Source organism: Vicugna pacos, chromosome 12 (genome assembly GCF_048564905.1).
Source record: "Vicugna pacos chromosome 12, VicPac4, whole genome shotgun sequence".
Classification (NCBI taxonomy): domain Eukaryota; kingdom Metazoa; phylum Chordata; class Mammalia; order Artiodactyla; family Camelidae; genus Vicugna; species Vicugna pacos.
In genome coordinates, this window is record NC_132998.1 from 53,618,055 (window position 1) to 53,643,460 (window position 25,406).

At 46.6% G+C, this 25,406-nt stretch overlaps 1 protein-coding gene and 1 long non-coding RNA gene across 2 annotated transcripts in view; one reads left to right on the plus strand and one right to left on the minus strand.

The window, feature by feature from the left end:
* BEST3 (bestrophin 3) overlaps window positions 1-12,094 on the plus strand; it is a 36,983-nt gene extending 24,889 nt beyond the window's left edge. Inside the window, exon 9 of the mRNA XM_031683340.2 lies at window positions 11,115-12,094. Coding sequence (XP_031539200.2) covers window positions 11,115-12,045 — 931 coding nt within the window. The 3' untranslated portion in view covers window positions 12,046-12,094. The remainder of the gene's footprint in view (window positions 1-11,114) is intronic.
* LOC140700255 (uncharacterized) lies at window positions 1,882-23,322 on the minus strand. The gene is made up of 3 exons (XR_012078623.1): window positions 23,252-23,322; window positions 22,931-22,984; window positions 1,882-2,004 (listed from the first exon to the last, which is right to left on the minus strand). It is a non-coding gene; the product is annotated as an uncharacterized lncRNA (long non-coding RNA).
* Window positions 23,323-25,406: the final 2,084 nt, after the last annotated feature.

The following is a 25,406-nucleotide window of genomic DNA, read 5'->3' on the forward strand; positions in this document are numbered from 1 at the left end:
GAGTTCAACGTATTTTAACAAATATTTACTGAGATATACCATGAGCAGGTGCTGTGTTAGGCTATTTTGAGACAAGCAAGGAATAAGATAAATTTTATCTGAAATTTTCTCGAAGATTATAATCTGATGAAACTGACACGTTTAGTATACAAGCCGGTCTCTGTTCAGTGGTTTTAACATAACAATCTGTCCCTGTGTGCTATGAGCTTTAAATAAATGGGCTGGGGCCTGCAGTAAAACATATATAGTTCGTGAATAATTTTATTAAATCTGATAATGTATTTGGTTTTGGAGAGATGTGTGAATGTGGGGGAGTTTAAGTATATTTGCTGAAGGCAGACGCCACAGTTTCCAAGTATCTTAAAGAGAAGAGTGTAGACAGATTTAGAAAAGTAAAAAGAAGCCCTCCAAAAAAATGTAGAATTTTGCAAATTTTTTCTCATAACTTTCGGCAGAACTATGGTTCATTGTTCCCTGAGGCCAGCTCTAAGCAGATTTGGGAAGCAAGCTTGTGCTGCCACCTGTGACCTTTCTTTCTCTTCCCTCCACACTGTTGAGCCCTCCTCGTTCCCTACTGTTAAAAACTAAAATTCAATTGTGTAAATTTTAAAGATCTTATTGTCTTTGTTTAATGACCCATGAATGGAGCAGCATCCAACCTAGCAGAAAGGCGCTCCAAGGAGGTGGACAAAGGAAGGACTTTTCTAGGCAGGAGGCAGCAGGAATAAGGAAGTCACACCAGGCCAAAAAGTGCGTGCGTGACCTTGCAATGGAGGCGCCATGGAGGGGTCTAGCAGGCATATTACCTAACTAGTGCTGATCAGACAGGACCCGTGTGGCCCTCTCTGTCCCTCGGTCCTACTTTTCTCTCCACTGGCTCAGGTGTCAAGCAGGCTCCCCCGTCGTGATGGCAGAAAGACCAGATGGCAGCCAGCAGCTCCCAGTGCCCAGCCTATCTTCTCAGCAAACCCCGTGGAAAGAGCACATCTCTTTTCCAACTCTTTAAAGCACTGGGATTTATGACGACTGGCTGGGCTCGGCTACCATGCCCATTCCTGAACCAACAGCTGTCAAAAGGAAGACACAATATTTGGATTGGTTAAGGTTACCTTGTGTGTCCATCTTTGGACCGAGGGATGTGGTCAGCCCCAACCAACCATATAGAGTAGGTGATGTCTGGAGCAAAATCAGCGTGCTATTACCAGGAGAAGGGCGAATGGTCTACCGCGCTGGCAAAAACAAGAGATGCCCTCTAAAATCGAAAAGATAACTCCCTCGCAGTGAATTGTTCGCTCACCAAGTGCCATGTCAGTACCAAGTAAACCATCTGACCGAGGCTCAGGGAAAAGGGAAGTAGAAGTAAGGATTTCTGTAGCACAGGAGGTTGGTGATGCCTGAGCCAGCGAGCTCCTGGCATTAGGAGGAAGACGGGGTGTCAGTGTGGTACGGATGCAAACGTTTCAGTGTTTGCTGCTTGATGGCATATAAAATCCTTTCCTGGATTTTTTTATTTTCTTATTCTACTTAGGATGTAGGTTCCCAGCATATTTCTTTCGGAAATCAAATTTGCCTTATCTTTTCAGATCAACCTTTCAGGTGTGTAAATCACAATTCCCAGAAATGACCCAGAAATTCCAAGATCGAGGAAAGGGCACTTCAATAACTCAGCAGAAGTACCGTCCCAGGGAACCTGAGGGATGACTCTGTCTCCCGTTTTCTTTCACATTCAGAGCACTACTCATTTCCACATGAAAAGGAAACTCCTTGGAGACAATTCCTTTGTTCCTTACATTCAGGAATACATTCAAAATACTGCCCTACTTTCTGCACATTTACCGAATATACATTATTGAAATAAAATAACTTCCTCCCACCTTTTATCTCAAGTACAAATTTAATTGACCATGTTTTTCCTTTTATCTTCACATACGGAATGTACTCATTCATTTATTCAGGCAAAATTTTCTTGGAGGTTCTCTTGTATGGTAGGTTCTATGTCAGACACTAGAGAGAGGCAAAAACAAAACCAAAAATCAAAAAACACACCTTCTAAGCTCACAGACACAAAGAGGAGACAAGTTATAACACGATGTGGTACACGCAGCAATAGACAAATGCTGAGTCTTCTGGGAACACAGGGGAGGTACCCTTCACAGAGACCGGGGAGTCAAAGGAGGCCCTTGGAGTTGGGGAGTCTAATGTGCATCGTTCAGAATGAATTTGGAGCCAACACAGAGAGCAGGGGGGTTCCAGCAGAGGGTGAGCAAAGACGGAAAGGAGCGATGGTATATTCAAAGTAGAAATGTTTTAAAATTTGAGCTTATTGAGGTATAGCTGACATATAGAATTATAAGACAATTAAAGTATATATTGTGGTGATTTGATATATGTATACATTGTGGAAGGATTCCACCATCTGGTGGACTAACACATCACTATACATATACATATATATATATGTGTATATATATATATATATATATATATACACATATATATATATATATATTTGATGAGAACGTTTAAGTTCTATTCTCTTAGCAAATTCCAATTATTCAATTCAGTGTTATCAACTCTAGTCACCATGTTTCCATTAGCTTCTCGGACCTTATTTACCTCACAGCTTAACATTAACACGCTTTTACCTAGTTTATCTCTATTTACCCCCAGCCTCCCAGCCCCTGGCGGCCACTTTTCTACGCTGTGCTTCTATTAGAGTAACAATTTGATATGCAAAGTAGAAGAGCCAAGAAATGAATCTGGAGAGGGAGGGAGGTGAGGGAGGATTACGGAGGGTTTTATAGTCTGAGGAACGCGTTTCAGCCTTGTCCCAAAGCTATTAAGTGACATGGTCACAGTTGTGTTTCAGGCAGCTTATCTGGCTGAAAGATGGATGGCTGGGGGTAAGACCAGAACCAGGGACCAGTGAGCTGACCATCAGTACAGTTTAGAGTGGAGAGGATAAGGGCCTGACTCGGGTGACCCTACAAGGCGTGTAGACAGTGGAGATGGCAGAAGGGACAGATTCGAGAAAAGAGGAGGAGCTGAGAATGACAGGGTGGCTGGTAATGAGCCAAGGGTCACAGAGTGTATTCAGGAAGAGCTGCCATTGGAGGGAGGTGATAAGCTTCCTTTTGCATGGGCTACATTTGAGGCATCTGTGGACAGTTCACAGGGAGATGGCCCAGCCAGCAGTGAGAACAGAGACAAAATCCAAGCGGGAGGATGCATCTGACTGTTATCAGCACTGGGTGTGTGAGACAGTGAGAGGGACCACCCAAGGACAGGGTGAAGTGAGTAGGCCAGAGGGAGAAAGGCGTCCTTGAAAGAGAGCAGGAATGGTCAGGAGAGATGCAGGAAGAGAACCCAGAGGATGCCCTGTCTTAGGGGCCAGCGGTGGACGTTCCAACATCAGGTCTGAAAAACACCATGAGAGTTTGCATTTTAAGGTCGTTGGAGACCTAAGTGAGAGTGTTGGGCAGAAGCTGAATTACAGGAGGTTGAGGAGTGACTGGGAGGCAAGGAGATCAAGATTTCCAGTGGGAACTACTTTAAAAATAATTGTATAATGGCAAATTCCAAACGTACACAGAAGTAGAGAACAAACTGCAATTAACCTCATGTACCCATCACCCACCTTCCATTATCATGGTCAGCCTGGTTTCCTCCATCCTCCCACCCACCTTCACCCTCCCCACCACCGGCCCATTGCAAAGCAGATCTAAACACAATGCCATTTGCCATTTTCATGCCTAAGAAAACCCCAAATCAAACAAAAAACCTCACAATAGTTCCTTAATTCATTAACTCGTCATGAACTACTTTTTTGAGAAGTCTGGACTATGGAGAGGAGATAAACCAGACAGGAATCAGTAAGAGACAGCGAGGAATGGCCTGGGAGCCACTGGTGACCAAGATTAAGAAAACTGCCCACAAGCAGCCAAAAAAGAGGCATTCATAAGACACACACCAAGAAATCAGGCCCAAATCCTAAAATGAAAACAGGTCTTCTTCAGGCGCTAGTAGACACTTGACGCTCGGTAAGTTTCACTTAACCAAAACAAGCCAAGGCTGCTCAAACTCGAGCCGGCGTTGCTGAAAACACGTTTCTTTTTAAAACAAACAAACAAGTAAGGTCCAGGCCTTTCCTGCCACAGCGAGCTTGAGGCAGGGTGCTTGTCTTCACATCCTAGCATCCTGGGTTCACTCCAAAATTCTTACTTTTTAAATATCTGGGATTATCATCAGCACAGATTTTTAAGGCTCTGAGGAATGGAGCACGTGGACGTTAAAAACCTCTCAGAACTCCCTTTCATCCTGTCTTGGAAGTCAAAATGGCCAACTGGAAACCAGCGATACTCCCTTAAAGGCACTGGGGAAACCCTAACAAAACACCCATCCACAGCAGCTGCAGGATTCGAAGTTCTGGAGAAGAGAGGCTGCAGCTGCTGATGAATTAGGTCACTCAAGCGTGTCGTGAGGGGTGACACGGAGGACTGTGCTCACTGTGTCTTGCTAATGGATAAGGTCATACTCTCAGCCCGGGAACCTTAAACTGCTGGCTGCAGTCCTATTCCAAGAGACTGTCTTCTTGGGTTTTCTGCCGTGATTCAAGTATGTCAAAACGTCCTCACATTTGTTGTGATCTTAGGCAATGGGTCTGTGACATCAGTTAAGGATCCATTTGACAAAGAGGAGAAATATCCCAATTTTTGTGAGAGTTCCTTCGGGTTGGGAGTTGAGGAATTCATCTGATATTAATTTGGTACTGTGAAACTACGACCATGTACCTGGAAACCATGACTTTGACCTATCCATCTTCATTCCAACAGTCCTAAGACTATGTAGCACTAATGCAACTATTTTTGCAATCATACACGTATGTACTGGATGTTCACAAAGCATTTAAGATTGTACAGTGCCATTAGAAGTATTCTTAGTGATATTAATTCAAGTATACCAAAATACATATTCCAGCAAGCAAAGACTTTACTGAAGTGTGGTTAAATAGACTTCTAGATGGATGCTCTCGTCAGTAATCCCTTCTTAGCCAGCTATATACAAATATTTTAACTTTACAAGAAAATGCATAGTCTGATATATATACTTTTGCACGCTTGTGTCATAAACAACCCAAAATGTCTCCAATTCTGAATCACTAACTTCAACAAAAATATATTCTTGGAACATTGATTTTCACTTAATGTACCAGAAAGGAAGGAGAGATGGAAGCTCTCAGGGAGATGAATGTGCATTAAGTTTATAATTTTAGAACTTGTTCAGGGATTCTTGCGTATGCCGACAAGGCGTCACCGTTGGCGCTTGGTTTTCACCTTGAAAGTGGTGTGAGAGGTAGAGATGGTGTAATTCCCTTTTCTAACAAAATTCCCATAGAATCCAACAGTATTGAGAGGCAGGGGCTTTAAGTGAACCCCCACTTCGGGCCACAATTTCTTTTTGCGACAGCCAGTGGAGGCGGGATGAGCAGATAAGGCTAGAAATGCCAGTTCTTTAACTAGATTCGCCATCATCCTCGGTCCAAACTAGCTGCGAGGCAACAGAGAGGCAGCGGGAAGGTCGCCAGCTCTCCGGACTGAGCCATTTCCCATCAGGCGCCACTAGTGGGAACTGTCCCCCAACCCGGGGAGCAGGGAGGGGGCTGGGTGGACACAACCTTCTGTCCACCGGGTTTTTGTCACAGTGCTCGCCACTCACTCCCAGCTTAGCATGAGGGTTATTTACTCATTTTGTAAACCCTTGGCTACAGCTTTGGTGGAGATTCTGCAGTGCAGAAGGTTAAAAATAATAGCGTTGGCCTCTAAGGGTTTAGAGAATACATTTTGCTTTGCCTGTGAATAAACACTCCAGCACGCGTGCTTCTGTCCTGATAGATTTTCATGCAAATTATCGGCTCCCTCCAAGGCAGCCGCCCGACTTTGGGTGCGCTGGCAATTTGAAAACAATAAATCTGACCCGGGGAAGTAGAATTCCTTGCGTTAAATATCATTTTCCTAAATTCCTCATTTCAGTCCTGTGACGATGACCTCTTATTATTTGAATTTAAATTGTCAAAATACCACTTGAAAAGTGGCCACAGAGAAAGACAGGCTTTATATTTGTCTGATCACATTCAGGAGAAGGGGGTCGCTTTGCAAAAAGCTTGCTGTGAAAAATAGGCATTAAATCTTTCAAGCCATCAAGGGTGTTTTGGTGTTTCCACGTCAGACACGTGCCAAGAGGTCTGAAGGTCGGCTGCCACCTGCCGCCGTGCTGTGCCCTGCCTCTTCTTTGTTATGGCCACAGGCGGTGTGTTCTTCTGCACCCCTGACCAGCCCAAACATCTTTTCAAGAGGCCTTAATTAAGTCACCGCTGCTCCTGCCCTCAGATTTGCCACTGGCAAGGGAGACCGTGGGGCTAATGGTTTTGTAGGAGTTCAGCAGATATTTTGAAAATTGGGGTTGTTGGGGTTTTTTCAAACATTGTAGTTTAAAGTAAGAACACACCCCAATCCTGACATCGATCTGACCCTATGGAAACAATGCACGCTCTCCCTCCTTCCAGAATCAACGAGAACCAACGAGCCTGCTGAGATTTACCTATTCTCTCTCCCCCACTGGCCCTTCTCCTCCCTTCAGAAGTAGCCCGATACATGCCATAACCTTTCTCATTCTCGGCCTTTCTGCACTCGTGATTTACAATGTTATAACGTTTACTGCAGGACCTGACAATGTCTGCAAATGGCACAAAAAAATGACATCGGGAGCCGAGGTCAGGGCAGTCCCCCCACCTGATTGGCCTTATCATCTTTCTCTCAAAAAATCCGACTTCTCCCTGTCCTTATGTTTCCTCTCCATCTACTCAGCACCCTCGTCTCACCATTAAATGATGGTTACAGTCATCATTTCCAACATGTTCATTGCTAGGGGGCAGCTTCAAGGTGTAATAACATTTTTGAAGGACACTCTGGAAGGAGAGCACGGAGTGACCTTCAGACAGATACTATTATTTCCTCCAACCGTGTGCAAGAAGTCGATGATGATTTGGAAACCAGTTCTGAAAGTCTGCCAGTCATTGACAGGGTCCTTTTAATATCTCTTACTCTTCAAAGCTTTTCCACACATATTATTCCTTTTGAACTTCCAAACACCCTTGTAAAGCAGGTAGACTAAGTATTGGTGTCATTAGTTTACCGAGTATGATGCTAAGCCACAGAGAGGTTAGCTGAGTATCCAAAGGTCACACAGCCAGGTAGCATCAGCCTTAGTAGCACTGATCGTGGCTCTGCAGGCTCCCAAAATAAATCATTTTCCTGACCACAGACGCAATTCTCAAATTCCATCTGCTGGACGTTAATGGCTGCATGGCACTTTCCATGAATGTCCTCTGGTCTCTAATTACCAGCCTGGCTCAGTCCAAGTGAATCCCAGAACCTAAGACTTAGCTTTTTCTGCTGACCTTCTCTAACACATAGCAACATAAGGAGGGTGCTTACAGTCTGCCATCTCATGTTTTGGCTATAACTGTTTTGGGGCATTTTGAGGGGTGTTATATTTGGGCTTCTGGACTGTACTAACCCTATACCAAAAGTACACTTTAAATATCAAATAAGGAGGAGGAAAAGTCTTAAAGGATCTAAAAGGTACATCCAAGCGTCCCAACTGGGAAATAAAGACTCTTTTAATGTATTCTATTCTGCATGCTCTAAGCTTTAAACCATTTTGCTCTTAAACCACAGTTTCTGCTGTCATATTGAGAAGCATGAGTATCAGAGAAAGGAGATGGGCACTGGGCTCTGGCGACAAGACCTTCCATCACGGGAACTTTAGGAAGAAAGGTCCCGGGGTCCGTCATGCCAGGGAGCTCCGCGCTGCTCTCGGCCAGCGGGAGGAGCTGCGAGGCTTCCTTCATCACTCCAGCATGAGGCTCACAGCACCGCCCCCCAGATCACAGGCCACCAAGTGTCCCTCCAAAGACCCACAAATGGGCCTTTCGGACTAACGATGTGGAAAGCTCTTGAGTCGTGTTTCTTATCCAAGGCGTTTCTGGTTGACACCACTCAGCAGAGTTGCTTTCGTCGTAGCTTTTCCTGCTTGGACACCACCACCAAATGCACCCCAGTGATGCCCTCCCCAGAGGCTGCCCACTGCCTCTGGAATCAAGTCCAAATCCCTCTCCCCAGTATATAGGGCTCCTCATAACACAGTCCACGGCCACCAGCTTCCTGCCTGACACTATTCTGTGTGTTTGACGCAAATTCGAGGATTTCCCATTCTTCACAAACACCCTGAGGCTCCCCACTGTCTCATTTGTTCAAGTCACTTCCGCCTGGAGTACTGTATCCCTTCTCAGCCCATCTGACTCCTACTTAGTGTCAAAGGCCAGCAAAGACCTTACTTTGCCCCCACATTTAACTATTTATATACAGGCTTTCGCCCTCCTTTTAAATTACGTTAGATAGAACTTAATGCAACAAATTTGCTCATGGTAGATGCTCGATCAGTTTAGCTGGGTAAGTGGATAAATCACATGCGTCCACACCACAATCTCACAAGGCAGGAAGGTGTGATAGCATTTCGTCGACAGCCCTGCCCAATGGCAGTCGGTCAATCAGTAGAACTTTAGCAAGAAAGCCAGCCCTTTTGCAGTTTGCTCTTTGCAACCAGCCTGTTTTTCTCCAATTTATGACCCGTGGCCTTAATCATTTTACCCCACTACATCAGCGCATCGTTAGAAAGATTTTCCCTTAGGATTCACAAAGTTTTGAAGTGATAACAATACAGATTTTTTTTTTCCTAGCAAGATTTTGTCATTCCCACACAACCGTGTGGTTTAAAAGTAGTTAAGGGGGACAAATCCCAAATAAAAAGTCAAGATCCCAAATGAAGGACAGGGACCTGTCCTACAAAGGGAGATTGCCAGCTCCACCTCGGATTCCCAGAGCACGCCCAGCGTGGCAATCTCAGTGACCAACCACTCCCATGTGCTCCGTCACTAAATGGATTCCTGAAGTGTGCCTGGAGATCTGACCTAATGAGATGCAATGAGCAGGGTCACCAAGGCTGCTGAAAGCATGAGTCTGCGTTTCTCGGGTCAGTGTAACAGAATCTGCGCCGTGCACGGTGCAGGGTGGGCCAGGAGGCTATCTGGTAGCCAAGGGCACTGCTGGGGCTTTAGAATAACAGCACGAGGCTGTAATCGGATGCCACCCCCAGGGTGTTTAGCCAGTTAATCATCTCAGTCATCCATCTTTTATTCATAAACGTGGACGAATGACGTTCTCTTTGGCTGTTCACTTCGCCCTTTCAGGTTACACCAATGCTTTTGCTGTTCCAACTTCTTCCTTTATGTCCCATAAAATGCACCTGACATAGTTAAAGCATCTTGTCACCGTGGATGTCAGTACGGACACTGGACTGGGAGGGCCCGATCACTGTTGCTCCCAGAGCCAGCGGGAACATCTCTAGTTTAAAGCCAAGGCTTTGTGTGGTTCCTCTTAACCTCGTTAAAAACCACAAATCCACAGAGATATAATCTGATACTACCCAGTAGACCTTATTGTTATCTCAACCATCCATTTATAGCAGCCTTGAAGAAGATTAACAATGGTAGGATTCTTTGTTTTATGTCTTAAATGTTAGAAATTTAACAGGATATTCTTAGCAATACCAGATCCATCAAACTTGATCACCAGGGGAGCCCACTCGCGTGGTGAGTCCACACCATCTCATGGGATGTGCTCTTTCCACAAAGAGTACCTTGACCCTGAGTCAGCAGACAGAAATGCGAAGCCTGAACCAGGAATGTTAGCAAGTGACCTCTGGGCCAGGACTCTTACCTCATCCCTTGACACTGATGTAGCCGGCTTTGTAAAGAAGGGATTAAGAACAAAGACTTTGGAATCAGACTTCTGGGACTGGCCCTCACTAGCTATACAGCCTTAACGAATCTCTCAGGACCTCAGTTTCCTCACCTGCAAAATGCGCATAGTAATAGCAATACTAACATACACGGTTACTGTGATAACTGAATGAATGAATACCCAGGAGGTGCAGCCAGGAAATGTTAGCTGTTATCCGGACTGCCTTGAATTTAGTTGTGACCCATTGTCTTGGGGGTTCACACGGGTCCTGGGAAAACATGACTAGTTCACCGGTAACAGGGAGAAAGAAAACATACTGTATCTTCTTTTTCTTTTTTATGTCCAAGTCTCTAGATCAGTGATTCTCAAAGTACGATCTGGGGAAATCTCTGGAAATCCCCAAGAATCAAGATGCCAAGACCCACGTCCTTAAGCGTGAAACTATTTTTGTAAAAACAGTAAAATGCTATTTGCCTTTTTTCACTCTCATTCTTTCTTGAGTGTAAAGTGGAATTCTCCAGAGGCTACGCACTGTGCAGTGATGTCATCACTTAGTTAATGGAGTGTGTGCTTGTACTTTCTTGTGCTTTTTCTTAATATCCCTCAGTCATCATTTCTAACACAGTAACGAGCAGTAACTATAGTCCGCATAAACAAATCTCTTTGGGGTACTCAATAATTTTTTTTTTTAACCAGCAAAATGGGTTTATTTGGGAGCAGTGAAGAATTGCAGTGCGGAACATGCAACCGTGCAAGCCATATGCAAATCCAACAAAGCAAAGCAAAGCAAACTAATTTATGAGGAGAAGGGGAGGTTGGAAGAGGTTTTGATAAAAAGTCCATTGGAGGAAACTGGGAGTTCAAAGTATAATGGCTTTTAATTGGCTGAGCTGTGACAGTCTCTCATTGGCTGAGCTGTTGCCAGGTAGGGAAGAGACCCTTCCTCCTCCCGCAGGCATTGGTAGTAAAACAGTGTCACTTGCAGCCGCAGATGCGTGGTATGGGGTATGTCTCTTCCCAACAGATTCCTTTTGGATCTGTATGGACCTTGATTGGTACCCAGTGATTATTAAAAGTTTAAAAGGGTCCCATGACCAAAAAGCTTGAGAACCTCTGCTAGACTATCTCCCCCAAAGTCCCCCTCCCCACTCCATGTCAAAAACCATAGTGCAAAAATACCAAAGTCTGAGACTCTGGCCCCAGAGCTGGGCCCCTGAAGCTGCTCTGCCTGCATTTTGTCCTTGTGTGTTTCAGGCTGTCCGGGTCCGACTTGCCCGGCGAGGAGTGGCTGTGGGATTATGAGAAGCCTGGCCACCGCCGGTCCGTGATTAGAAGAGTCAAGAGGTTCCTGAGCGCCCACGAGCACCCCTCCAGCCCCAGGCGGAGAAGCTACGGGAGGCAGGCCAGCGACAGCTCCATGTTCCTCCCGCACAGCGACCTCAGCCCGGCCAGGGATCTGCTGGCCGTGCCCCCGAGAAGCCCCCACTGTGCCTCGGCTGCCTGGAAGCAAGCCCACACCGCCGAGGGGGGGCCCCCGCTGCACTCCAGCCTCGGAGAGCTGTCCACCATCCGAGAGACCAGCCAGACAGGCACGATACAGAGCCTGACTCCCCAGTCCAGTGTGATGGGCTCCCCCACCAAAATGCCACGGGTCCCCGAGGTACAGGTCACAGCACGGGTGCCCCTGGCGGAGGGCGACCACCACGACTCCACCACCTCCATCCAGAGCTCTGACTTTACCGGGCTTCAGCCGGGCGAGACTGAGCAGGAGGACCCAGTGGGGTTGATCCTGTTCACCTCTGAGAAAGGATCACTTCCGAGAGACCCCAGTTCCCAGACAGCTTCAACCAAAGATGAGAGAAACATCCTCATGTCTGCCTCCCAGGAAGACCCTCACGACAATGACACGCCCCCCAAACGGTGGAGCCTCCCAGGGTCCAGCCGCACCTCCCTGGCAGGCCGAAGTCCACATCCCGTGAGCCCTGAGCCGCTTCTTTTACTTGACACAGAAACATCCTCAGAGACCAGTGGAATCAACACTGTGGCTGGCTCACGAGTCTCTCCCGACGTGCTGTATTTAATGGAAAACTTGGACACCAGGGAAACCGACATCATCGAGTTTAACAACGAGCAGACAGAGGAGTCACCCAAAGGAAAGCCAGAACGTTCTAGGACCTGGTTCTAGCCTTGAGTCTTACTTACCTGAAAGTTCAGCATTAGTTCCAGAGCATACCTGACAGCTAATTTTTTTCTAAACGATCACCCTGTATAAGCTACTGAAAACTCTGAAGGGCATTATGATCCTGACTTTTTGAGAACTGAGAAAATCAAACACATTCGCACCATCTATCACAAAGTGACATTCGTGGAACTTAAGCAGGCTACAGTGATGTGTCCTAACCAAATAAGGGAACTTAAAAATAAGCACATGCCTTATAAATTCATAGATTGTTAGCTGTGCAAAGGGCCTTACAGATCATAGTCCAGTCCCCCTAGTTTTGCCAATAGGGAGACAAAAAATTCTCTTTTCTCCTTTTTTTTTCTTTCTTTCTTCTTTTCTTCAGTTATAAAGACAGAGAGGTGGATCATGTGATGCCTCAAAAGCCCCTCCCCAATCACGATTCCCTGTTTGAGGCTTTCTAACCATCTCAATCCCACTTTTATATCTGTTATCATTTCCTAATTCTTAAGCTTCGCCAGCATCGGAAAGCTCCATCTCCCTTCAGTCCCCTTTTCTACCTTCACGACTTCATTCTCCTCTCTTCCCCCTTTATTCTCTCGTCCTTTTGTCCTCTCTTCTCCCTGCTCTTGCTCCTCCAGTGACTCTCATCTGCCCCACCTTTCAGGTAATAGTATTTTCTTCTGTCCGTCTCTGCTGCTTGCTTCTTGCCATGGGTTTCAAAGTCCCGGGCAAGGCCTCCCGCAGAGCAGTCAAGGTGTCAGCAAAGCCAGCCTGACACCGTCCAGCCTGGCAATGGAAACGGTGTGGATGCCGCGGCTGCCCACCACACCCTGGGCCGCCAGGCCACCTCCTTCCGCGTCCTCTCTTAGGTCTTGAACACTGGAGAAAACCGAAGCCAAGAGGACATGAAACCTGCATAACCAGATGCCACAGAACCAAATAGCAAGGCTTGAAACGGTCTCACTCAGGCTCTTAAAGCAGGAGTCCCAGTCGTGTCGCGGCATGGGACCACGTGCCGGCCGGGTCGGCCGGGATGCGGTAGGGTACTGGAGCTGGGAGGTGAAGGCGGTCCAGGACCGTACCATGGGGAGGGCTCGCATCCTCCGAGGAGCTCTTAGGGTGGCTGTGTGTTGGGGTCTCCCAACTTTGTCTGGAAGGCCATGCTGCTCTCACTATTTCTGTCATGTAAAGATGCTTGACTGCATATGGCTTAAGAAATAAACTAGCCCTAATTACTGCTGCTTACTGAGTGTTCAGAGTCCCAGGCAGCAGCGCTTAAAGCTCACAGATAATCCCACTAATCCTCATGGCAATCCTAAGAATTGATATACCATTACGTCCATTTTAAAGATGAGGAGAGTGGGGAGGGGATAGCTCAGTGGCAGAGTGCCTGCCCAGCATGCACAGGGTCCTGGGTTCAATCCCCAGTACCTCCACTTGAAAAATAAGTCAATAAATGGACCTAATTATCTCCTCCCCTAAAAAAATTTTTTTTAATAAAAATTTTAAAAAAAATGATGAAGAGAACAGAGGCTTTAGAGAAGGCAAGTAATCTGACTAACGTCACACAGCCCGGAAGTGGCAGAGCTCAGATTCAAGCCCAGGTTTATCTGACTTAAGAGCCCCCTCTTTCGCCCAGAGCACTTCATCCCTGGGCTGTGCTGAATGGAGGGTCCCAGACCTGCCAGCAGTTTGCCCAGAATTCCGGACGATGCCCCACAGGAGCCAGGCCCAAATCTCTCCAGCCTTGGAGGCCTGTCTGGGTCCTCCCTGCTTAATTAAGTCTACCTGGGTCTTTTATGCATGTGTCCGGGATGGCAGTGCCCCACCTTGGAGCCCAGCTATGGTCCCCTTCATTTTTCTAACAGAAGAAAGTTAGCAGGACCCTCCCTTCCCTTCCCCAACTCCTCCCAATACGCAATGTTATAATTAGCACATTTTGTTACAAGGCGTCGCATCCGACTGGGCCACCGCAGCTGCAGGACAGCAACGACATTTACTTGAACTGGCTTTTCTCAAAGGACTGAAAGGAAGTACGTTATTGGAAGAGCTGCTACACACTGATGGTTCTCTGTGTCAGTCTGTGGCGTCAGCAGCGGTGAAAGCACCCAGATCCCCGAAGCACTGTGCCTGGACTATGCGCTCAAGCCCCCGTACACCACGGCTAACACGCAGGAACCCACACCTCTCCCAGCCTCTTCGTCCTATCTTCTTGGACGTTTCAACTGAAGTTTTCTACTCTCTTCTCTTGGCTTTGTCTGTTGCTCAAAATTCAAGTAAGTCTTTACTTAGCTGCTTTCGAAATAAAATCGATTTTTCTTCCAAAATCCAACGTGATAAATTACACACAGAGTCACACGTTTTGTGGGGACCAGGAGGGTCCATGTAACTCTGCTTGCATCCATCCCTTAGGTACCTTCATCCAAAGAGTCATCTCGTTTCCTTGCTGTTTCATCAACATCTGAGGTGGCCTCCGTTTACTCCTTGCACCGCAAACTGGATGATGATTGTTCGGGTGAGCCCACGTGGTGGAACTCAGGTTTTACCCGACACGGACCAAAGCTGCAAAAACAGAACGATTTCTTCTCGTGTGCCTGGTTTTACTGACTGCCTCGGCCATTTCCTCCTGAGCTCTGGAAACTTCCACCCATTGGATGAATGGTCACAGCGTCCAGCGGCTTAGTGTTCGGGCTTATTCCTTCCAAGAACAGGCTCAGTGCTGGTCTGCATTAGCTGTAACCCGCCAGCCAGGGGCGCAGTGTGGCCAGGCCCCCTACTGCAGTCTCTGGTCTCCAGAGATGAGAACTCTGCCCTGATGCCGGCATCCGCAGGCCAGAAAGATAAAGGCCCATGAACCTTTTCTCTGTCCCCCAGGAATTTAGGGAGGACTGCTCCCGTCAAAACAAAGAAGGCTATTTTCCCTGCCCTTTTAACGGTCGGCTTCTTGGGGCAGGCATCCATTTCGGCCCAGGTCAGCTAAGCTGTGAAAAACACATTTCAAATAGAATGGGGAAATATCAAATTTACCATGGGTTTAGAGAAGACTCAAACATACAGCCCTCTTTTTTAGTGTTTCCCCTCCAGCTTCCACTGTCTCCAGGGAAAGTGGTTCAATCCTCAAGCATCATTCTGAGATCTTCTTACCATGGAGTCTCCTCTCAGAATCTGCTGAACCCAGGCAGCCATGGGGGTGATGGAACGGGGACTACCTAGCCTGTGACTCCCCTCGAGTAGCTTTATGAACTTGAACGAGGCCCCGCCCTTCAGTCTCTCACGTTCTCATCTGGGAAATGGGCTCTTCTCTGCGCCGTCTCACTGGCCATGGCGAGGAGTGCAGGGAGTGGATGTGAAAAGGCAGGGACCCCCGGGCATTGCTGGGACAGGTGCCCTCAGGGATTCACCACCGACTACAAAACAAAGGACTTCGTTCTCCCATCTTCATTCAGGCATTTGCTTGTAGGACCCCCTTCTTCTCTTCTCCAAGATTCTCATCTCTTTCATCCAGAATGCTCGCCATTTCTCTTTTGGCTTCATTTTTTTTTCTTTCATACGCTTTCCAACCTCTCTCCCCTCTCCTCCTTCTCCCCAGTGTATTTCTCACTCCTTCACTTGCCGCAGCACCACGGCGATCAGTTCTGCCCCTAACCCACCATGTGTATCAGTCCCCTCGATCCAAATGTGGAACTAGGGAAAAATTAATTGTCTTTGTTCTTTCCACTGTAATTCTAGAGGATTTAGCATCCTTGGTTTGCCATTAGACAAGGATCCTCTTAGAGCATCAAATCTCCCTACACCTGGTCCTAAGTAGGAATAATAAATACAACTTCCAAAAAAATTCCTAAGCAAGAGGCAAATTAGAACCTAATTCCCTTCCCTGTTCACAATCATCATCTCCATGGTCGACACAGTCCTTTACTGAAGTGCTGTGGTCTGAATAGGAATAACCAAGGATTTTCCTCATTTTGTCTTATCAGACGTATCTCAGGTCCTCAATCCTTTCACAGGGCTTTCTGTTTTCCTTAGTTCTTTTCCACTAAATGGCTATTGAGTCGAAGGAACCAGTTCACAAATACTGGAACTGATCTTAGAAGACCCAGAAGAAGGGTGTGTGTGGCCAGCTCATCCCCTGTTGTAGCAAAAAAGAAAACTGAAGAAATGACCCTGGGAAATAGAGGCACAAATAACGTATTTGTTAATTGAGTTAATTACTCAATTAACTCCAACTGGAGATGCAGGTTTTGTGTTCTGTGTCTGAGTTAGTTTAGAGAACCGGCCCAATTCTTCCTTTCACCACAGGAAGATCTGGCCAGGTGGTTCCCTGCAAGCATCATCTCTGAATTTCTCATTTTAGACGTTTACCTCACAGAGGCAGCCAAAGGCATGTTGTCTCCTGGATCCTGAAAACAGGTAAGAGCATTTCTAAAATAGAGTCTTGTTCAGAAATGCAGTGTGCCCCAAGTTCTTTCCCGAGCTAGTGGTTGTTCCCCTGAGGCGACTGTGCACCCAGGGAACATTTGGCAACATCTGGAGACATTCAGGGCTGTCACGCTGGGCAGTGTTACCAGCGTCTAGGTGAGTTAAGGCCAGAGATGCTGCAACGCACAGGACAGATGCCCACAACAACCATCAAGCCGAAGACAGGTTGGGAAACCTGAGTTAGGCCAGTGGGAAGGTAAAAATGAGACAACCAACAAAGAGATGAATCAAGAGAGATGAACTAGAGAAAGAAACAGAACTAGAAGAGAACAGGCAAACCCAGTGAGTGCGAAATTCCTATTCTGTGCATAGGCTATGAACTAGTAACCATTTCTCCCTTGATGTTAAAGGATCAAATCCAGAAAAATCAGATGGGAGCCCCGAGGGGCACCTTCAGGGAATGCCTCGGATGGCTCTCACCAGGAAGAGTGATTAAATGCCATCACTAGCATGACTAGACTTTTCTGAGAATGCAGTTTATATAAAGGGTGACAACAATTTATGATGCCAAATATTATATAAGAATTCGTGCCAATAAACTGCTAGACACTGGATGGACACCTGATCCAGCTTTGGCCTTTATATATGTCTTACTTAGGACCAAACAAATAAACCATATCTTCTGGCAGATGATTTGGCATTTATTTTTTTTACTAGTAAATAGGTACCCTGGGTAGGATCTGTCTGCCTCCTTTGCGAACTCATGAGCCAAGGAAGCTCATGGATTCCCCCACCTCCTGCATGCCTCCAGCACTCCCAGGAGAATAAATGAGGAAACTGGTGAAGTTCTGGGTGATGTCTCCAGGGGGACTTTTATTCATAGTCCTTCGTGAAACATTAAGCAACTGCTGTGTGTCAGGCATTCAGCGAAAGCCAGGTGGGTGGGTGTTGGGCCCCTCTCCCCTCCTCATCCATCTGTCACTCTTCTGCAGATAAACAGAGAAATATCAAAATGCCCTCGGAAGTCCACCAGCTTAATGTTTGTATGTTTGTTTGTCTGTTTCCTTTCATCCCCAATCCTGTTCTCCCTCCCAACCATCCTAATGTATTCAATGTAAAGCCCTTTGTCTGTGTACATTCTTACAAAAAGTGTATTAGTGTTTTGTGTGCAAGTATTCTCAGCTTATGCAGATGTTCATACTACTGGCCTCATCTGTTTCTTTGTTGGTTTGTTGGATTGTTTTTCACTCCATACAATGTTTTTAAGATCCTCCCCAGTTTCCTGTGTACATCTAATCCACTGTTTCCAACTCACTCCTGCGTGGTCTAAGGTGTCTTATAGCTGGTTTATCTGCTTCCCAGTTTGCCTCCATCCCCTCCACGGAAGCACCCTTGGACACGTTCCTTTATAACCCTGTAGGAGAGTTTCTTAGGGGTGCACACGCATGAGCAGAGTCTCCGGGTCACAGGGTCTTAATATACTGAACCTGACTCTATTGCCAAAAGGCTCTCCGGAATGACAGCACAGACTGGCACCCCATCTCCGCCCCCAGCAGCTCGCTGTGTCTCCACTTCCTTCCCCACCCCCACCACATGCTTGGCATCACCTAGATTTCTAATTTTTCCAGTCCCACAGGTGTGAAGTGGCGCCGGCTGGATGTTTGCCTGGCATTCACCTGCCAGTTAAACATTACCGATGACTATACAACATTCATCTGGTTTATAAACGACGTCAAGTGTCTCTTCATGTGCTGAATTCTTTTCGGACTCCTCTTTCCTCTTCTGAAAATTGCCTTTTCAGATTCTTTGCCCCTTTAGCTAACAGGGGTCTCTCTATTTTTTTTATTGGTTGTAGGGAGTCCTCTTGATACTAATGGTGAGCTTGTTACTCACACACACGGTCAGGGGACCTCACAAACTTCAATGGGAGGAACACTTCTCAAGATTAAAAAACACTTTAATTTTTTTAATTCTTTTTTTGGGGGTGGGGGTAATTAGATTTGTTTGTTTGTTTGTTTGTTTGTTTAATGAAAGAACTGGGGATTGAACCCAGGACCTCATGCATGCTAAGTACACACTCTACCACTGAGCTCTACCCTCCTCCAAGAAAAACACTTTCAAGCAAAGGATCCATCACATTTTTTTCCCAGTAAAAATGGAGTCCATCACTAAAGAATGTGAGAACACAGGCAAGTTCCTGAATGACAGCTACACCTCTCTTCAACATAAGCTTGCTCCCCCTGGTCCCCATTCAGAGGCTGTGTGCCCCCTGCCACTCTGCCACGGAAGAAGGTTCGGAATAAGCTGTAAGAGGTCAGAGGGGGTGATGCCACCCTCGTGGGTGCAGCGGAAATGGGGCATGTGCTGACCTGTCCTAGGAGGCAGCCACGCCCTTTCCACTGGGACGTTACTTCCACTCAGTGTCTTGTTCAACCCACGTGTCCCCATGCTTAGGACAGTGCCTGACACAGCTCAAAAAAATACATGAATGAGTGCTTGAAAGAAAGAAAGAAAAATGAATGAATAAATAAACCAAACTAGATCTAGATCCAAAGTTAGCAGACCAGGAAATCTCAATCAAATATCACCAACAATCTGAGCTGTGTGGACTCAGTCAAGTTACTGCAACACTCCAGACTTCATCTTGCTCAGCTCTGAAATGAGTGGCGAGACTAAGTGATGTAAGGTCCCTCTCAAATGCTGGTTCCAACATTTCTGTGTGCTGGAATCATATTACACGTGTGTGACTTACATGAATTCGATTATGTGAGCTCAGCAAGGGGAAGAGAGAAGCACTTATACACATGCATAAAGAAAAGGCCCTGTAAAATGACTATACTTCAATAAAAAAAATCTAATAAACTGACTATGCTTCAATAAAAATAATAAATAAATAATAAATCTATTTGAGACAGGTTAGAAAGGAAGGAAGGAAGAAAGGATGAAAGAAAAGGCCCTGGTGCAGCCACTATGGAAAAGAATATGGAGAGTCCTTTAAAAACTAAAAATAGACTTACCCTATGATCCAGCAACCCCACTCCTGGGCATATGTAGAGTTTTCCAGAGAAAATTCTAATTTGAAAAGATACATGTGCCCCCCAATGTTCCTAGCAGCACTATTTACAATAGCCAAGACATAGAAGCAACCTAAGTGTCCATCGACAGATGACTGGATAAAAAAGATGTGGCATATATATGAGCAATGGAATACTAGTCAGCCATAAAAAAGAATAAAATAATGCCATTTGCAGCAATGTGGATGAACCGAGAGATTGTCATACTAAATGAAGTAAGTCAGACAGAGAAAGAAAAATACCATATGATATCACTTATATATGGAATCTAAAAAAATGAGACAAACGAATTTATTTACAAAGCAGAAACAGACTCACGGACTTAGAAAACAGACCTATGGTTACCAGGGGAAAGGGGAGGACACATTAATTGAGAGTTTGGATTTACAAATACTAACTACCATGTATAAAATAGATAAACAACAAGTTTCTACTAAATAACACAGGGAACTATATTCAATACCTTATAATAGCCTATAATGAAAAAGAATATGAAAAGGAATATATATATGTATGACTGAACCACTATGCTGTACACCTAAGTTAACACAACATTGTGAATCGACTATACTTCAATTTAAAAAATTAAGAAAAAATAAAGAAAAGGCCCTCATCACTTCTCCCTGCAGAACACATCCCTCGGAGTGAGTGGGAGATGGAAGAGGTACATCCCAGTCAGTCAGTCCCAATGCGCTGAGAGTGATTCTCCTGAGAATTTCCCAAGCAACTTGGTTCCTAAACACAAGCCTACCATTTCATCTGCTGTCCAGTTGAACAATTTTTCACATCCAGGCATATGGACTTCCCGAGAAAGGTACTAATAAAGTGCCTGACGTGGACCCTCCCTAAGAGATTTTCAATGGTCATTTTCACTCTACCAATGTTCTCATTATGTGCTGACTTCAGGGCTGAGGTTCTGCATGAGATCATAGTGATATGATCATGACCCAAGGATTTGTACTGGGGCATCTGAGAAGCAACAGTTTCCATGAAGAGAAAGTGCAACAGTGGAAAAACTTATAGCAATTTTACTGAATCTGGTTTTTTGTTCTTTTTTTTTTTCACATTAAGCAGAATAATGTCAAGTAATAAGTTCCGTGACTTTGCAGTCTGAGACAAAGTTAGATATACAACTTTGAGCTCCAGTGGGAAAGCGGTGGCTGGTGTTCTGAATCTGATTTTCTGATAGCTCTTGCTTGGCCAAGATTCTCTAATTTACCACAGTCACCACCACTCCCTAATGCCCTACACTAGGCCTGCTTCAATCAGTGGTTGCATCCTTGGCCCTGTTGGGTATCTTGAATTTGCAGTTCTTTTACTAATAAAGCACCAGCAGATCCATAGAGACCTCAGTGACAGTGAGTTCCCTAAACTGTGCAAAGAAGGATAGAGTAACAGTCTCAGAGCATCTTTCTACTTATTGCTATAAACCGCAGCAGCCCCATGCGACCACTGAGATGCCTTAAACCTGTATTTCTTTCTTTTCCGACCTGCCTCTCTGGGTGAACTCTATGGTCTTATTCTCCCTGGCTCACCGACAGCGCAGCTCATTCAAGATGCAGGGATTCAGGACATTAACCAACCTAGCTTGACAGGCCCTGCTGGCAGCAGGCCTTGCAGGGATGTCAGACAGCATGTCAAATCTGTGTCATCCCCATTGGAGAGACCCGAGCTCCTCCACTGCGGCCAATCCCAGGCCCTGGCAGGTGGGACGTCTCTTGCTGTGGACAGAGGCAGCCTGGAGCCCCCCTGCTATTTCCAGCCATCGGCCTCAGGACCCATCAGTCACTCCGAGGTCAGCTCCAGAGCCAGCAGCATGGAGCACTGAATGTGACAGGGGCAGCGCCACGGGGAGGGGAGCTGAAAGCATGTATACATTTTAGAAGACAGCTTCATGTTCCTGAGAAAAAGGGCAAGTCAGTCCGTGGAAGGAGGAGAAACAGCTAAGCCACAGTTGCTAAACCCTGTTGGAGCGGGGAAATGATGACTGGGAAGAAATCAGACCCGCTCACTGCCTGGGAAAGAAAACCTCTAAAAGCCACATGGGGCCAGAAGTTGATCAAAGACCGGATGTTGGGAAAAACACCAAATCCAAGAGGGCAAAACAGTCGCCTGCTGGTCGCGCTCTCCCAGATGGGCACTGGCTTGTGTTTAGCCAACAGTAAGTCCAGAGTCACTTTCCTCAGAATACACTCCAAGGGTTACTCAGAGAGCCTGTGGGAGGAGCCCGAGAGTTTGGGAGCCAAGAGTAGGAAGCCCAGTGTCAGACTGGAAATGACCCTCTCCCTCTGTCCCGTCACCACCCTGGGGGGCTGGCAGCTGCCTCACCTGTTACCCGAGGCCATCGAGGTGGGTGCCACCCCCAGCCACAGCTTTTGCAAACCCCGCCCTGCTGTTACCCCATCAAATACACAGTACAATTCTGATATAAACACAGCTCCTAAGATCCAGAGCTGCCCAGAGCTGGTGATGACGTCTAGATCTTGAAAACTGCTGGTACACACAATCCCATCCCGCAGGGCCTCCTGGGATCAAAAACAGCAGATGGGAACCACGTGAGCATCACTACCGCCCTGCACCCACGACACGAGGCAGGCTGGGGACCCGGCTCGCACCTTTCCGGTGTAGTTTTCAGCACACAGGATGGACTTCCATGGGTCAATGGTAAAGGTTAGGCAAGACACACTGATAGTCTTTTGTGGTCCACACTACACCAAGGGCACAGAAGACAAAGTTCTTGTTTTCACTTTATGTTCCACTCATAAAACCAAACTTCGAATGTGGCCTAGTCACCGTGTGCCAACAAGAGAACATAAGGGGAAGAACATGAGCTTCTGGACTCAGATTGTGTGGGTTCAAATCCTGGATCCATCCCTGTTTGTGAAGTTCCTTAACCTGCGACCTGGTTTCCTCACAGATGAAATGAGGATAATAGTAATATTATTACTGTGTGTATTAAATGAGTTAATACATACGAAACTCATAGCACATTGCCTGTCATGTAGTAAGCACTTAATAAATGTGTGTGTGACTTCTATATTTAAAAATTTTGATATAAAAAATTAAAATTTTCGATTTTATTTTATGGAAGTATAGTTGATTTACAATGCTAGTTTCAGGTGTACAGCAGAGTGATTCAGTTATATATATAATACTTTTTTTTCAGATTCTTTTTCATTATAGCTTATTACAAGATATTGAATATAGTTCCCTGTGCTATATACAGGTCTTTGTTATCTATTTTATATATATTAGCGTATATCTGTTAATCCCAAACTCCTAATTTACCCCTTCCCCCCTTTTATATGTTTGCTGTCATTATTATATCATCGTGGTATTAAAGAGGATGGTGATTAAGAGCTGGGACACCGGGTTCTGTTCAGGCTCAAACACTTAACTCGCTACGTGACCTGGTCGAGTTACCCGAGGTGCCTCAGCCTCAGTTTCATAAACTGTAAAATGAAATTAATGCCATTACCCTCCTCCTAGGGTTGTTTTGAAAATTAAATGAAATAGTGGATTTAAAGCAATTAAGGCAGGGCCTGGAGCCAAGTTACAGCCCAGTAATTGTTAACTATTTTTATTGTTATTTAATGAAATGGGCTTGACATTAGAACAAAAGTAACATATGAGAATGTTTAATGTTTCTTCCCCAAAGTAGAAAAATGACCTCTCTGCTGAGTCAAAGACATGGGTACATAATTTCTTAAATTTCCTGCCTTCGGCCCATTTGATACAACAGCACAGAGCCAACTCCGCTCGCAGAAGCAACGGCCAAAGCGGGCTTTCCCCTAACGGCGCAGCCGCGGCCTGCCGCCAGGGGGCAGCAGTTAGCACGTGGCCCTTCGGCAGCCCCAGGTCAGACAACTATTTGAGTCACCCCCAATCAGCGTGTGTTTTCTGAAGGCCCAATCTCACATCAAAAAGAAAAAGGAAAAGGAGGAAAAAAAAAAAAGCACCCGGCCCAAGCATGATGCCCTGGTGGGGCAGATCCCTCCTGGAACCAGGGCCTGGCCTCAGGCCGCAGGACTCCCCCATGAGCTTCTGGGCGCCCTGCCCTGGTGTCATTGCCGGGCCGAGCAGTCCCAGCCCCAGGGAAGGGCTTGAACGTGAGAAACTATAGCGTGAGGTGTTCCGAAACACGGAGGGGCTCGCAGGTGGCAGAGGGGCCTGCTAGGAGCAAAGGTCCCCAGTCTAAGGTGACAAAAGGGAAAATAAAAGAAGGAAGCATGGGTGTAGAATGAGAGGAAAGGGGGAAAGACAAAAATGGGGAGGGATCTCCCACACTGCCCCCCGGGCCCACTCGGTACCCCCAGGGCCGTGGGCGGCCTGGCCCCTGCTTTCATTCTGAACCACAGCCCCCACCCCCAATCCAAGGGCGATACCAGATGGGGGCCAAGGACAGCACAGGCACCTACACTTTATTTCTTAAAACTTTCGTTAACGTTTAAAATCTCTCCCAAATAGGTTGTTTACCAAAGAGAAAAACAGCCAAGAAATTGGCAGCTAAGGGGCTTATCAGGCGGGAAAATGTAATAAAGATGAGTGTGCCATCTGAGATCGAGGAGGTGATTGAACAAGCCCCTCCCGGGTGCGCTCGGGCTGGCGGGTGTCTGTCAGGTCAAGGAGAGAGAGCCGGGTGGGGACAGAGGGGGCAAGGCTGCACCAGTGGGAGGCGGACACCCCAGTCTGAGCAGAGCTGGGGGCCTCGGCCTCATCACATCTCGAGGCCCCTCAGATCCAGCTGCTTCTCTCTTCTGGAATCAATGGGACATTAGGAATAGTCTCTGTCTGCAGGACATCCAGGGACAGACCTCAGAGGCTGCTGACGGCCTACCAGCACCAGGCAGGTGACAGTAAACACATTCATGTTGGGTCTCCTTGCCAACGATCTGCCAGTTTCTAGAACCTCGGGATGGGAAGGAAATTTCGGGCTCGCCTAGCTCAGTGCCCCAGCGTGAGTGATAGAATTCTGCCTACAGCGTTCCTGCAGGGATTCATCCAGCCAAATTCCTCCAGTGAAAGACAAGTCGCCTCCGCAAGGCGACCTACTGTGTGCTGGGGCATCACACTCGGGAGACGGCCTTGTCCACAACAAGGGGAAAGCTGCCCCCTGGCAACCAGATCCCACGGGTTCTCAGTCTGCCTCTGGGTCCATCCCCAATTATCCCATCCTTCTCTGCACTCAGGACCAGCCCCAGACGTCTGAGGAATGACATTATGCTGCACCTAATTACCCCCGCCCCCTCTCTCTCTCTCTCACACACACACACACACACACACACACACACACACCTTTTCTTGAGATCAAATCTTGCCGAACCAAGACCTCAGTTGTTCTTTACATCTCATAATCTTGAGTCTCTTCACATCCTGATCTCTCTCTGCTGGGTGTGTCAGTTTCACCATGGCCCCACCCAAATCAGCTTCCTTGTTACAGACCCTGGGCTTCTGTTCACGTGGCCCCGTGATGGGGAGACCTGGGCCTGTTCTGTTCACTGCTGTATCCGCCCCGCAAAGATCCGTCCGCTGTCTGGTCCACTGCTAGACACTCAAGGAGTATTTGCTTAGTAAATGAATGCCATTTTGAAAATATAGGCTCACTCTGGTTTTGTTGTAGTTGTAGTTGGTGCTTGTTGTTAACAGTCAGGAGGAACAGTTTTACTCTTGATACACGAACCCCATCCAAGTAGACATATCAAACAGACAGCTGGATAGACAGACAAGTCTGCAGCTTAGAGGAGAGGTCAGGGCTGGAGAGAGAGCATGGAGACACCAATTCACAGGGAATAAAGCTACATCACTGCATGAACTTGCCTAGAAATTCAGCTGACCCGGGATTCCAGCCTCATTCCACGTGGCCTTCCAGAGCCA